This window comes from Martes martes (genome assembly GCF_963455335.1).
Source record: "Martes martes genome assembly, chromosome: 8".
In the NCBI taxonomy this organism is placed as follows: Eukaryota; Metazoa; Chordata; class Mammalia; order Carnivora; family Mustelidae; genus Martes; species Martes martes.
In genome coordinates, this window is record NC_137895.1 from 68,994,869 (window position 1) to 69,010,550 (window position 15,682).

Sequence of the window (15,682 nt, forward strand, 5' to 3'; positions counted from 1 at the left end):
TTCAGATTTTCTTTTTCTCACTGGTTCAGTCTTGGTAGGTTGTATATTCCTAAATATTTATCCATTTCTTCAAGGTTATCCAATTGTTGGTATATGACTGCTCATAGTGGTCTTTTATGACCCCCTCAACCCCTTCACTGTAGCATCAGTTGTTATTTTTCTTCTTTTGTTTCTGATCTTATTTGAATCTACTTTTTTCCCTAGTCTAGCTAAATGTTTGTCAATTATATCTTTAAAAAAAAAATTCAGGCTTTCAGGAAAGATGGCAGAAGAAGAGGATCCTAGGTTCACCTTGTCCCACAGATACGCCTAGATAACACACACATCACTGTAAATAACTTAGAAAATGACCCAAAGCCTAGCAGAACAGACTCTACACAGTTAAATATAAAAGAAGAGGCCATATTGAAGAGGGTAGTAAGGGTGGAGACATGGTCAGGAACCAAACTGACTCACAGGACTAAGGGAAGGAAGGATGCTGTTGGCACAGAGAGGGGAGAGGAGCATCAGGCACCCCAGGCATGTCGGAACCACACTGAGAAGATGAATCCCTATTGGGCTTTGAAAACCAGAGGGGCCTAATTTCACAAGTTCTTATAATCAGTGGAGCATAACACTTTGAACTTTAAAAACCAAGTAGCTCAGCTCTGGGAGAGCTGGACGGCAATAGGAAACTGAGTCCCCACACTTAAAGAGGCAGCACAACAAACAGTCCCACTGAGGTACAGCATAGAAACACAGTTTGAAAAAAAACCTGGGGTATACGGGAAGGAGATTTATTTACTAATGTCAGAGCAGGTGCTGGAGGGGTAGGGATCTTTGTAAGATTCTACAAGAACAAAAGAGTTGGTGGGCACCATTTTCCTCTTCAAACCCCTCCCTCCCCCCCAGCCCAATCTAGATACACAGACACCTGCAGGAACCAGCACAGAGCAAACACCCTCTGCCTAGTTTAAAAATAGTGCACCCCAACCCGCATTCTCCTGCAGATGCTCCCCCTCTATCCCAGGCTAGGCAGTACACCCCACAGGCCTGTCCCCCCAAAATGTCCGTCGCAGGAGTCCATTCAAAGCAGTGCCACTAGCCTGACAGTGTGCAAGCAGACCTGACAAGGGCCAACACTGCTCCAAACTGACTCCTTCCCTGGAGAGAGGGAAAGATAACCACACACACTAGCCTGACTGTGACACTAGCAGTGGATTGGGGGTAGGTATCTGTCTGACTGCAGTCCTTGCTCACCAATGAAAGCTTCTCATGGCACAACACAGGCAGAACACTCTGAAGTTTGGTGCTACTCCAGCTTTGGCAAAAGCCCGGTCTGACACAAATCAAGCCCAGGGTGGCCTGAGACCGGCCCATTAACAACACAGGAATCAAACTGTGCCCACAACAGGCAAGGAGAGCCACTGCAGATGACTGGACTGAAGGCAAATGTGGCTCAGCCATAATAGCAGTGTACACACAACACACATACAAGACACCCCTGAAAGACCAGGTTCTGGTGTACAGGGGCATGGCACAAAAGAGGTCCACAGGACCTCTTCTTCATAAGGACACTAATTTCAAGAATAAGAGACATAGCTGACTTTCCTAAAACATAGAAATAGACACAGAGAGTTAGACAAAATGAGGAAATCACAGCAAGACAGCTACACAAAACAGAGATAAATAATATACCTGTTAGAAAATTTAAAGTAATGGTAATAAAGATATTCAAGGGACTGAAGAAAAGACTGGAGGATCTCAGTGAGACCCTCAACAAAGAGATAGAAAACATAAAAAAGAACAAATCAGAGATGTATAACTCAATAACTGAAATTTAAAATATAGTAGAGAAAGAATGGATCAGTGACCTGGAGGACAAAGTAGTGGAAAGCAATCTAGCTGAACAGGAGAAAGAAAAAGAAATAATAACAAATTAAAATAGATTAAGGGAAAACAATGACATGATCAAGCATAACAACATTCATGTTATAGGGATCCCAGAAGAAAAAAGAAAGCAGAGGAGGAAAAAAAAAAAAATATATATATATATATATTTTATATATACTTATATATATATATATTTATATATATATATATTTTTTTTATTTATATAGAAATAATAGCTGAAAACTTTTGAAGAAGGAAACACAAATCTAGATCCACCAGGCACAGGAAACCCCAAACAAAATCAACCCAAGCAGATCCACACCAAGACACATAGTAATTAACATGGCAAAAAAATATAAATAAATAAAATCTTTAAAAAAAATGGCAAAAACTAGTGACAAAGAGAGAATTTTAAAAACGGCAAAAGAAACAGTTGCATACAAGGGAAGCCCAATAAGGCTATCAGCTGATGTTTGAGCAGAAAACTTGACAGGCTAGAGGGTGTAGAATGATACGTTCAAAGTGCTGAAAGAAAAAACCTGCAACCAAGAATGTTCTATCCTTCAAGGCTATCACTCAGAATAGAAGGAGAGATAAAGAGTATCCCAGGGGGAAAAAAAAAAAAAGGAACTTATCACCACTAAACCAGCCTGAGAAGAAATGTTAAAGGGCATTCTTTGAGTGGAAAAGAATGACCACAAGCAGGAATAAGAAAAGTAGGATGCACTAAAATTATGTATATCCATAAAAATCAGTCAAGGATTTACAAACACAGGTGTAAAGTATGACATCATATGCATAAATTCTGGGGGGAAAGGAGTAAAAATGTAATGTTTTTAGAATGGGTTCAAACTTAGGCAACCATCGAATTACTTTAGACTGCTATATGCAAAAGACTATATAGATAAACCTAATGGGAACCACAAATCAAAACCTGGTAATAGATATGCAAAAAAAAATAAAGAGAAAGGAATCCAAGCATATCACTAAAGAAAGTCAGCAAACTATGATACAAGAGAACAAAAGAAAGGAACAAAACACTACAAAAACTACCATAAAACAAGTAACAATATGGCAATAAATATATGACTATCAACCAATTACTTTGAATGTAAATGGACTAGAGGCTCCAATGAAAAGATATAGGGAGACAGTATGGGTAGAAAATAAGACGCATCTATATGCTGCCTATAGGGGACTCATTTCAGACCTAAAGACACATGCAGACTGAAAGTGAATGGATGGAAAAGCATTAATCATGCAAATGGAAGTAAAAGAAAACCAGAGGAGCAATACTTAGATCAGACAAAATGGATTTTATTTATTTATTTTTTTTGGATTTTATTATTTTTTTTTTTAATTTATTTAAGAGAGAGAGAAAGAGAGCAAGAACAGGGAGAAGGGCAGGGGTGAGGGAGAAGCAGACTCCCCACTGAGCAGGAAGCCTGACTCAGGGCTTCATCCCAGTACCCCGGGGATCATGACCTGAGCTGAAGACAGTCATTTAACCAACTGAGCCACCTAGACACGCCAGACAAAATGGACTTTAAAACAAAGACTGTAACAAGAGACAAAGACATTATGTAATCATAAAACAATTCAACAAGAAGATACAACAATTGTAGATATATATGTACCCATCTTGGGAGCACCCAAATACATAAAGCAGCTATTAACAGATAGAAAATAAATAACTGAAAGCAGCACAATAGTAAGAGACTTTAATATTCCACTGACATGGAAGGATAGATCATCCAAACAGAAAAATCAATAAGGAAAAATGGCTTTGAGTGACACATTGGACCAGATGGCTTTAACAGATATATTCAGAACATTTCATCCTAAAACAGTGGAATACACATTCAAGTGCACATAGAACATTCTCCAAAATAGGTCACATATTAGGCCACAAAACAAGCCTCAATAAATTTAAAAAAATATATATATAGGACCTCAAGTTATACCATACATTTTTCCAACCATCGCATTATGAAACTAGAAATCAACAAGTAAAAATCTGGAAAGAACACAAATACACAAAAGTTAAATAACATGATACTAAACAATGAGTGGGTCAACAAAGATATCAAAGGGGAAATAAAAATTATATGGAGACAAATGACAATGGAAACTAATGGTCAAAATCCTTGGGACGCAGCAAAAGCTGATCTAAGAGTGAAGTATACAGAATACAGAGCTACCTTAAGGAGCAAGAAAAATCACAAACAACTTCATCATACACTTAAAGGAGCTAGAAAAAGAAGAGCAAATCCAAAAACCAGTAGAAGAAAGCAATAATACAGATTAGAGCAAAATAAATGAAATGGGAAAAACAATAGAACAGATCAATGAAACCAGGAGCTGGTTCTTTGGAAAGATCAACAAAATCGATAAGGCTTTAGCCAGACTCATCAAAAAGAGAGAAAGAGAGAGAAAGAGGATTCAAATACACAAAACAAGAAATGAAAGAGGAGAAATAACAACATAGAAGTATAAAGGATTTTAAGAAAATATTATGAAAAATTATATGCCAACAAATTGGACAAACTAAAATGGATAAATTCCTGGAAATATAAAACCCCCAAAACTGAATCAGAAAGAAATAGAAAATTTGAACATACCAGTTACCAGCAATGCAATTGCATCTATAATCATAATCATAATAAAACTCCCAACAACCAAAAGTCTAGGATCATATGACTTCATAAGTGAATTTTACTGAACATTTAAAGAAGAGTTTAAAGAAGAGTTCTTACTAGGTATTTATTTATCCAAAGTATACAAAAAAGGCACATGAACCCTAACATTTATAGCTGCATTATCAACAATAGCCAAATTATGGAAAGAGACCAAATGTCCATCAACTGATGGATAAAGAAGATGTGGTATATATTTACAATGGAATATTACTCGTCATCAAAAAGAATAACACCTTGCCATGTGCAACAACGTGGATAGAACTAGAATGTATTTTGCTAAGTGAAATAAGTCAGAGAAAGACAAATATATGATTTCACTGATATGTGGAATTTAACACACAAAACAGATGAACATAGGGGAAGGGAAGGGAAAATGAAATAAGATAAAAACGGAGAGGGGGGCAAACCAGAAGAGACTCTTAAATATAGCAAACTGAGGGTTGCTGGAAGGGAAGTGGGTGATAGGAAGTGGGTGATGGGCATTAGGGAGGACACTTGTTCCTATGAGCACTGGGTGTTATATATAAGTGATTAATCACTGAATTCTACTCAATTCTACTCTTGAAACCAACACTACACTATATGTTAACTAATTTAAATTTAAACTAAAAAAACAAAAATAAAGAAGAGTTGATGCCTACCCTTCTCAAACTATTTTTAAAAAAGTAAAAGAGAAAGGAAAGTTTCTTAAATTCATTCTATGTGGCCAGGATTACCTGATACCAAAAACAGATAAAGACACCATCAAAAACAAAACTACAAGCCAATATCTCTGATGAGCATAGATGCAAAAATCCTCAACCAAATACTATCAAACCAACTTCAACAATACGTTAAGTCATTCACCATGATTGAGTCAGATTTATTACTGGGATGCAAGAAAGATTGAATATTCACCAATCAATCAACATGACACATAATGTCAATGAGAGAAAGGATACAAACTATATGATCATTTCAGTAGATGCAGAAAAAGCATTTGACAAAGTACAACATCCATTCACGACACAAACCTTCAACAAAGTAGGTTTAGAGGGAACATATTTCAACTAATAAATGCCATTTTGAAAAGCCCACTGCTAACATCATACTCAATGGTGAAAAACAGAGTTTTCCCCCTAAGATCAGTAATAAGTGAAGGATGTCCACTCTCACCACTTCTATTCAACATAGTACTGGGAGTCCTAGTCACAGCAATCAGGAAAAAAAAAAAAAAAAAGAAAAGAAAAGAAATAAAGGGCATCCAAATTGATAAGAAAGAAATAAAACTATCACTATTTGCAGATGATATGGTACCATATATAAAAAACTCTAGAGACTCCACCAATGAATTCAGTAAAGTTACAGAATATAAAATCAGGGATACCTGGGTGGCTCAGTGGTTTAAAGCCTCTGCCTTCAGCTCAAGACGTGATCCCAGGGTCCTGGGATCGAGCCCTGCATGGGGCTCTCTGCTCAGCAGGGAGCCTGCTTCCCTTCCTCTCTCTCTGCCTGCCTCTCTGCCTACTTGTGATCTCTGTCAAATAAATAAATAAAATCTTTTAAAAAAGAATATAAAATCAATACACAGGAATTGTCTGTGTTTCTATATACTAATAATGTAACAGAAACAGAAATCAAGAAAACAATCTCGGGGCACCTGGATGGCTCAGTGGGTTAAGCCTCTGCCTTTGGCTCAGGTCATGATCTCAGGTCCTGGGATCGAGTAGCACATAGGGCTCTCTGTTCAGCATGGAGCCTGCTCTCCCCCCCGCCCCCGCCTCTGCCTGCCTCTCTGCCTACTCGTGATCTCTCTCTGTGTCAAATGAATAAATAATAATAATAAAAAATCTTTAAAAAAAAAAGAAAAAAGAAAACAATCTCATTTATAATTGCACCAAAAATGACAAAATACCTAAGAATAAACGTAACAAAGGAGGTGAAATAACTGTACATTGAGAACTATAAAACACTATTGAAAGAAACTGAGGACAAAACAAACAGAAAGAAAGCCCACGCTCATGGATTAGGAGAACAAATATTGTTAAAATGTCCATGTTACCCAAAGCAATCTACAGATTTAATAAAATCTCTATCAAAATACCAGTATTTTTCGGGGCGCCTGGGTGGCTCAGTAGGTTGAAGCCTCTGCCTTCGTCTTGGGTCATGGTCTCAGGGTCCTGGGATTGAGCCCCGCATCAGGCTCTCTGCTCAGCGGGGAACCTGCTTCCTCCTCTCTCTCTGCCTGCCTCTCTGCCTACTTGTAATCTCTATCAAATAAATAAAACCTTTAAAAAAAAAAAACCAGTATTTTTCATATAACTAAAACAAATAACCCCAAAGTATATAAGAAACCACAAAAGACCCTAAATAGCGAAAGAAATCCTGAAAAAAAGGAGCAAAATTAGTGGTATCACAATCCCAGATTTCAACATATACTACAAAGCTGTAGTAATCAAAACAGTATGGTGTCAGCACAAAAAGAAAGACACATCAATAGAACAGAATATAGAGCCCAGAAAAAAACCCACGCTTATATGGTCAATTAATCTATGACAAAGGAGGCAAGAATATGCAACAGGAGAACACAGTCTCTTCAACAAATGGTGTTGGAGAACACTGGTGTTAGACAGCTACATGCAAAAGAATGAAACTATGGGGCACCTGGGTGGCTCAGGTGGTTAAGTGACTGACTCTTGATTTTGGCTTAGGTCGTGATCTCAGAGTTGTGGGAACAAGCCCTGCGTTGGGCTCTGTGCTCAGCAAAGAGCCTGCTTGTCCCTCTCCATCTGCTCTCCCCACCACTTGTGCTCTTTCTCATGAATGAATGAATGCATGAAACAAATTGGACCACTTTCTTACACTGCACAAAAATAAACTCGAAATGGATTAAAGACCTAAGTGTGAGACCCAAAACTGTAACCATCCCAGAAGACAGCACAGGAAGCAATTTCTCTGATATCAGCTACAGCAATATTTTTCTAGATCTGTCTCCTGAGGCAAGGGAAATAAAAGCAAAAATAAACTTTTGGGAGTATATCAAAATAAAAACCTGCACAACAAAGAAAAATAATCAACAAAACTAAAAGACAAATTATGGAACCAGAAAGATCTGCAAATGACATATCCAATAAAGGGGTAGTATCCAAAATACATGAGGAACTTACAGTGCTCACTTTGGCAACACATACACAAAATAAAGAACTTATAAAACACTCCAAAAGAAATAATCCAATTAAAAAATGGGCAGAAGACATGAACAAACATCTCTCCAAAGACATACAGATGGCCAACAGATGCATGACAAGATGCTCAACATCATTCATCATGAGAAAGATGTAAATCCAAGCCACAGTGAGATACCACTTCACATCTGTCAAAATGGCTAAAATCAAAAACACAAGAAACAAGAAATGTTGTCAAGAATGTGGAGAAAAAGGAATCTTTGTGCACTGTTGGTAAGAATGCAGCCACTGTGGAAAATAGGATGGAGATTCCACAAAATGTTAAAAATATAATTACTATATGATCCAATAATTCCACTACTGGGTATTTACACAAAGAATACAAGAATGTTAATTTGAAAAGGTACATGCACCCTGGTGTTTATTGTAACATTATTTACAGTAGCCAAGTTAGGAAGCAACCTAACTGATTGATGAATGGATAAAGATGATGTGGGAATAGTATGTGTAAGAGTGCACATGTGTGTGTGTGTCTGATGGAATATTACTTAGCCATAAAAAATAAAATCTTGCCATTTGCAGTAACATGGATGAATCTAGATGGTGTAATGCTAAAGTGATATAAGTCCATCAGAGAAAAACAAATGCCACTTATATATGGAATTTATGAAACAAAACAAATGAACAAAGGAAAAAGAGACAAACACATCCTAAAATATGTTCTTAAATATGGAGAACTAATGATTACCAGGGGTGAGTGGGGGGAATGGGTGAAATAAACAGATTACAAACACACACATCATGGTGAGAACTGATAAATGAATAGAATTATTGAATCACTATATTGTATACCTAAAGCTAATATAATATTGTATGTTAACTATACTGGAATTAAAACTATAAAGATATATAATGGTTAATAATATGTTAAACAAAATTTTCTAATTTAAAAAAACAACTTAATTTTACTGATTTTTTTTAAGTTTTTCTATTCTCTATTTCTCCTTTATTATTTCCTTCTGTGTGCTAATTTTGCAATTTGTTCTTTTTCTGGTTTCTTGAGCTACAATGTTTGTTAATTTGAGATCTTCCCTTTTTTTGATGTAGGCATTTGTCACTGTTAACTTCTCTCTCAGTATTGCTTTTGCTGCATGCCATTGGTTTTGGTATGTTCCTCTCAGTTTTGTCTCAGGATATTTTCTAATTTCCCTTTTAATTTCTTCTCTATGGTTTTTCAGCAGTGTGTTAATTTCTAAGTATTTGTGAATTTTCCAGTTTTCCATCTGCTATTGATTTTTAGTTCTATTCCATTGTGATTAAAAAAAATACTTAGTATGGGGGACGCCTGGGTGGCTCAGTGGGTTAAAGCCTCTGCCTTCGGCTCGGGTCATGATCTCAGGGTTCTGGGATCGAGCCCCACATCGGGCTCTCTGCTCAGCGGGGAGCCTGCTTCCCTTCCTCTCTCTCTCTGCCTGCCTCTCTGTCTACTTGTGATCTTTGTCAAATAAATAAAATCCTTTAAAAAAAAAAAAAAGGAAAAAAAATACTTAGTATGATTTCTATCTTCTTAAATTTGTTAAAACTTGTTTTGTGACCTAACATGATCCTGGAGAATGTTCCATGTGCACTTGAGAAAAATATAATTCTGTAGCTACAAGGTAGAATGTTCTGTATGTGTCTATTAGGTCCATCTGGTCTATAGTATTCCAGTGTTCCAGCGTATTGTTTCCTTATTGACCTTATGTCTCGATGTTCTATCCATTATTGAAAGTCATATACTGAAGTCTCCTACTATTAGATTGTTATTTCTTCCTTCTAGTCTGTCAGTGTACGCTTTATATATTTAGGTACTCTGATATTGAGTGCATATGTATTTATAATCAGATCTTCCTAGTGAACTGGGCCTTTTATCCCTGTATAATGTCCTTTTGCCTCTTGTGACAATTTTTGATTTGAAGTCTATTTTCCTCTGATATAGGTATACCCACCCTGGCTCTCTTTTGGTTAGTATTTGCCTGGAACAGCTTTTTGCCTCCCTTCACTTTCAGTCTATGCATGTCCTTAAATCTGAAGTGAGTCTCTTGTAGACAGCATATAGTTGGTTCTTGTTTTTTAATCCATTGAGCCATTCTATGTCTTTTGATTAGAAAGTTTTATCTATTTACATTTAAAGTAATTGATAGAGAGGGATTTACTCTGGCCATTTTTTTCATTGTTTTCTGTCTGTCCTATTGTCCTTTTGTTTCTCTTTCCACCCTTCTTGTTTTCTTCCATGTTTCTTTTAATTAACATTTTTGACTCATTTTTCTTTTGTGTATCTCTATATGTATTTTCTTCATGGTTACCATGGGGCTTACATAAAACTTAAGTCTATTTTAAAGCTGATAACAATTTAACTTCAATCACATACAATAACTACACTTTTACTTCTCCACTCCTTCCACTTTTTTATTGATGTCACAATTTACAACTTAGTATATAGTGTATCTTAACATGTTTTTAATAACAAACATATAATTTTTAAACTTTTATCCTAAATTAAAAGTGATTTGCCCACCATTTTTTTTTCAATCAATGAATATTTATTATCTCATTTTGTTTCTGGGTTGTCAGGAATCCAGAAGTGACTTGCTGGGAGGTTCTGACCAGGGTCTCTCAAGCCCAACACTCTTATAGTATTACAGTATTCTGTATTTGTTTATATATTTACCTTTACTAGCAAATTTTATACCTTAATATGTTTTCGTACTGTTGTTTAAAACCCTTTTGTTTCAACTTGAACTTCCTTTAGCAATTCTACTAAGGCAGGTCTAGCGGTAGTGAACTCTTTCAGCTTTTGCTTATATGGGAAAGTCTTTATATCACCATGATTTACAGTTTGCTGAAAATAGTGTTCTTGGCTGGTAGTCTTTTGCTTTTAGGACTTTGAATTTATCATCCCACTTTCTCCTGAATTACAAGGTTTCTGCTGAGAAATCCACTGATAGTCTCATGGTCCTTCCCTTGTACACCACAAAATTTCTCTTGCTATTTTCAAAATTCTTCATTTTTTGACTTTATTTTTGTTTTTTTTTTTAAGGTTTTATTTGTTTGAGAGTAAGAAAGCTACAGAGAGAACACAAGCCAGGGGCAAGTGCTCACCTGGACTCAGGTTACACCGGTTCACCTAGGCTATTGAAATAGCTTCAGGATGCCTGGGTGGCTCACTTAGTTAAGGGTTTGCCTTCAGCTCAGGTCACGATCCCAAGGTCCTGGGATTGAACCTCACATCACACAGGGCTCCCTGCTCAATGGGGAGCCTGTTTCTCCCTCTGCCTGCTTCTCCTGCCTGCTACTCCCCCTGCTTGTGCTCTTCTCTCTGTCAAATAAATAAAATCTTAAAAAAAAAAAAGTTTCTAACTCAGTGGCTTTTTTTGACCATGACCCAGCAAATATTTTATATTTCAACCAGGTACACACACACACACACACACACACACACACACAGAGCTGAATATTTTTATGAAATATTACTCTTACTATATGAAATACACTTTGATATTTTATATTTATTTTTTAAAATGATTTGTAACCTGGTAAATTGATTTCAGGATCTCTAATTGGTGATCTGTTATTGAAGAAACTCTTCTCACTGGTGTCATTGTTTGCACTTTCTCCCTCTATAGACAATCCTCTACCAGCAGCTAGAATAATTTTTCAAAATATGTCATGTTACTTCCCTGTTTATAACCCTTTGATTGCTTCCCATCTACTCAGAATAAAATCCCAATCCTGGGCACCTGGGTGGCTCAGTGGGTTAAGCCTCTGCCTTCGGCTCTGGTCATGATCTCAGGGTCCTGGGATCGAGTCCCGATCGGGCTCTCTGCTTCCTCCTTTCTCTCTCTGCCTGCCTCTCTGCCTACTTGTGATCTCTGTCAAATAAATAAAATCAAATCTTCTTAAAAAATAAAATCCCAATCTCTAAGCATGAACTGCGAGGCAGTGACTCTAACACCTACCTATATCTCTAACTTCATCCACTACCACGGCCTAGCACTCACTCCACCCCAGCCACGCTGCCCTCTTGCAGCTGCTCAAGTATACCAAATTGCTTAAAGCCTCAGGGCCTTTGCACTTGCTAATTCCACTGGCTAGAACCCTTCCCAGATCATCTTTTAGCTCACTCTCTCACTTCATTCATAGGCCTTTCCAGGTCATTTTTCCTAAAACTAGCTTTCTGCCCCATCATTCTTGATCTTCTTATCCTCCTTTAATTTTTATATCACTTAACATTCCCTGGCATTATATTATGTACTTATATGTTAATTTGTTTACTATTTATGTCCCTTCATAGATACTAGTTTCATGGATGTGGAGATTTTGGTCTCATTTAATTTTCTAGTCCTAGGAGGAAAAAACTAGCAAAGAGCTGGGACTTGAATGTTGCACGAATGACATTTTTTTCCTCACTGAGACCTTCAAGAGCAGTTTTTTCTTTCACTGCCTCTCCTTGACTTAACTCAATTCTTCCCATTCCTTAGCACTGGAGCCTATTTATCTTGCAACAGAATGAAAGCCTTCTTCTCAGCAAACAGCCCCTAAAAGTTTAATAAATATTTCCTACCTCATCTAAATATAGAATTATTATTCTCATACCCAAAAAATTCCATATATTTAGATACATATAGATATATTTTTTAAGTAGGCTCTATACCAGCATGGAGTCCTACATGCTGAACTACAAGCATGTAGAAGGAACTCTGAAGAAGGAACTCTCAACTCTACACAAGGCTTGAACTCATGACCCTGAGGTCAAGACCTGAGCTGCGATGAAGAGTTGGATACTTAACCCACTGAGGCACCCAGGCACCCCGCTCCACTCATATTCCTATTCCTAGTTAAAACTGATAACTAAATCATTTTGTGTGTAGCCACTAAATGGTTTTGTCTGTCTTAAATTATACCTAAAAGGCAGGGGCTCAACCATCCTTACAGTGATGAGTGGTATTTTGCCCAATGCCAGGTTCCGAGAATATTTTTAATGAATATTTTATTCAGTTTTAACAAGCAGATGGTGGGGGATTAATAGTTGAAAGAACACAGGTTTTGAAGTTGCACAGATCTAGGGCTGCTCCCAGCTGTCACTTAATCTCTCTTGGGTAACCCTGGGTGAGTCACTGAACCTCTCTGGAGATAAAAGTATGTCAAATTTTTAGCACTACCTCCAACACAGTGAGCTCTCAACAAATTGCACCTACTGTTACTTAATTGGGTGCTTGTGTGTCTTGTAGAATACAGAAGATTCACTTGTTCAGAAACGAGTCTAGTGCAGGCTCCCCTCCAAATATTTCCTTGTTGCTAACTAGAAGCATTTCAACGCTCCCTTTTGTGGAGATGGTATCCATAGGAAACGGCATATCCACTTAACCCACACCTTTACCACTATGGGGAAGTCTAGGCTCCCTGCTTCTTAGGGAAAGCTGAAGATCATGTTCTTGAGAGTTCCTTCTGGTATTAACCCGTCTCTGGTATCCAGTTTTCTTATTGGGGGGGGGGTAATAAAATAGTTTCTTCTGGATTTCTTCAAGCAACTTTTGTTTCTAACTACATCTTTAAATTCTTTTTTAAGATTTTATTTATTTACTTGAGAAAGAAAGTGAGAGAGAATGAGAGAACACGAGATGGGGGAAGGGCAGAGGGAGAAACAGATTTTCTGCTGAGCAGGGAGCCTGAAGTGGGACCTGATTCCAGGACTTGACCCTGAGACTCTGGGATCATGACCTGAGCTACAGACACTTAACAGACTGAGCCACCCAGGTGTCCTGATTTTTTTTTTTTTTTTTTTTACTTTAATCAAATTCAATATACACCCATGTTCATTCACTCACCGAAAAAGGATTTCTTAAGTGAATGCTTAGTATGGTCCTAGCAGCTATATAAATAGTGGTCAATAAAAGATAAAATAGCTGTCCTTGTTTAATATGTTGTTTATAGAGTATACAAATTTTAAGAATTTCCCCATAAACATAAGAATTAAGGTTAGAGGAACAGTAAGACAGTAAATTATTTTACATTTAGAATCCTTTATTCTAACTTCTTTTCCTTGAAATTTAATTGACTAGTGCCTAATGCAAGATATTGTATACTGAGGCAGAAAATGAAGCCCAATGGGATAGAAGCCAATAGACTCAGCAAATTCTTCCATTAATAAATCACTTCATATACTTTCCATTAATAACTTTCAGGTCTTGATCAATTCACTTTATATACTTATGCCTCGGGGCACCTGGGTGGCTCAGTGGGTTAAAGCCTCTGCCTTCAGCTCAGGTCATGATCCCAGGGTCCTGAGACTGAGCCCTGCATTGGGCTCTCTGCTCAGCAGGGAGCCTGCTTCCCCCTCTCTCTCTCTCTGCCTGCCTCTCTGCCTACTTGTGATCTCTGTCAAAAAAATGAATAAAAGTCTTTAAAAATAAAAAAAAATTTTATACACTTACGCCTCAGTCCTCTGTAAAATAACAAGATTTTACTAAATGATCTCTAAAGTCCTTTCTGGTTAAAAGAATTCTATATTCTGTAATTCTAACTTCCTTTTTCAGTGAAAGTAACTCATACAGGGTTTCCAGAAATTTTAAAGTTCAGTATTTGCAATTTTGAATATATAAGTCAATTTTACACTATTTCAGAATTCAAAATTATCAGACAAAATGCCTTCTTTGAAAAAGTATCATCTGAAATCAATGTATACAACTTGGAAAAAGTAAACTGAATGCTATATGGTACAATCACAAATGTGTCCTATATATAAAGCATTGGTTTCTTACATATAAATGATCATTACCTGGAAAGAAATTCTTCTCTGAAATAAAAGTATTCCATCCTGAATCTCTTCAAAATCTCTATTAATTTGACAAATTCTTTATCAAGAGATTCTTTGTGGTTTCCCAAGCTGTTCAGCATTGATATGCAAAGATTTAGTTTCTCCTCCATTATATACTTGAATTCCTGCAAGAAAAGTCACAAAAGGAACTCTGCTCTTCCAGTGTTAAATATAAACAAATGACAGGCAAACAAAATGTTATGGTCATCCTGTCTCAATAGTATTCATGGTTAATAAACCCCCAAATTCTAATTGAACAGAAACCAATTCTCAATTGCCCCAAAATTGATTATTCTTTGAACTGATTATCTCATTTTAACAAGTACATATTGGGTACTTATTACTGACTTTTTTTTTTTTTTTAAATATAAGTGGTCCCTGACCATTTATTTCATCAATCATCACAGTTGGTTTAGAATAGGATGAGACAAGGAGGTGCAATAAAAATCAGTATTTGTTTATTAGCATGTTCAAAAGCAACTTTAAAGAAAGGGCTTGTTAAAGGGCTTGATATTAATATTCCAGAGTTCTCAGAGTTTGCTTCTTGCTTTAGCTTAATGTAGGAAGCTGATGGATGTTAGAGGAAGTCAAGAAGTAGAGATAAGTAATGGAAAAATAAAAGAAATTTCTTCATCTACGCTTCCTTTATAACAAAAAAATTACTAAGATCTCATGTTCTGCCAATTTGGGGGATCATAAAATTGTCAGAATTTCAGGAATAACATTCCTTTGCACAATAATCATTTCATCAAATTTAGAAAATTTTAGTAGGTAAAGGAAAAATCCAAGCTTAGACTAACAATTTTCACAGGATTCAAATAAAATACTTTATTAAATCCTTTTTACTGTCTCTTTAATAACACATCACATGTCCTTACTCTCACTTTCTTCCTGACATTCACATACACTTTTACCCTCATATACAACTGCTCTCACCCTCAAGTTCACACACATTATCACGCTCGCCCACACTTATCCTAACCCTCAGTCACATGCACTTACCTTTACCCTCCCCCTTTCATTCTTATTCTAACCCACATGCACACACCCACACGCATCCCCAGACATACCTTCCATAGACATCCACAGAC

At 36.8% G+C, this 15,682-nt stretch overlaps 1 protein-coding gene across 1 annotated transcript in view; it reads right to left on the minus strand.

The window, feature by feature from the left end:
- IRAG2 (inositol 1,4,5-triphosphate receptor associated 2) overlaps nucleotides 1–15,682 on the minus strand; it is a gene marked incomplete at its 5' end in the record, with an annotated part of 125,754 nt that overhangs the window by 51,420 nt on the left and 58,652 nt on the right. The window contains one exon of the mRNA XM_080810239.1: nucleotides 14,553–14,716. Coding sequence (XP_080666365.1) covers nucleotides 14,553–14,716 — 164 coding nt within the window. The remainder of the gene's footprint in view (nucleotides 1–14,552; nucleotides 14,717–15,682) is intronic.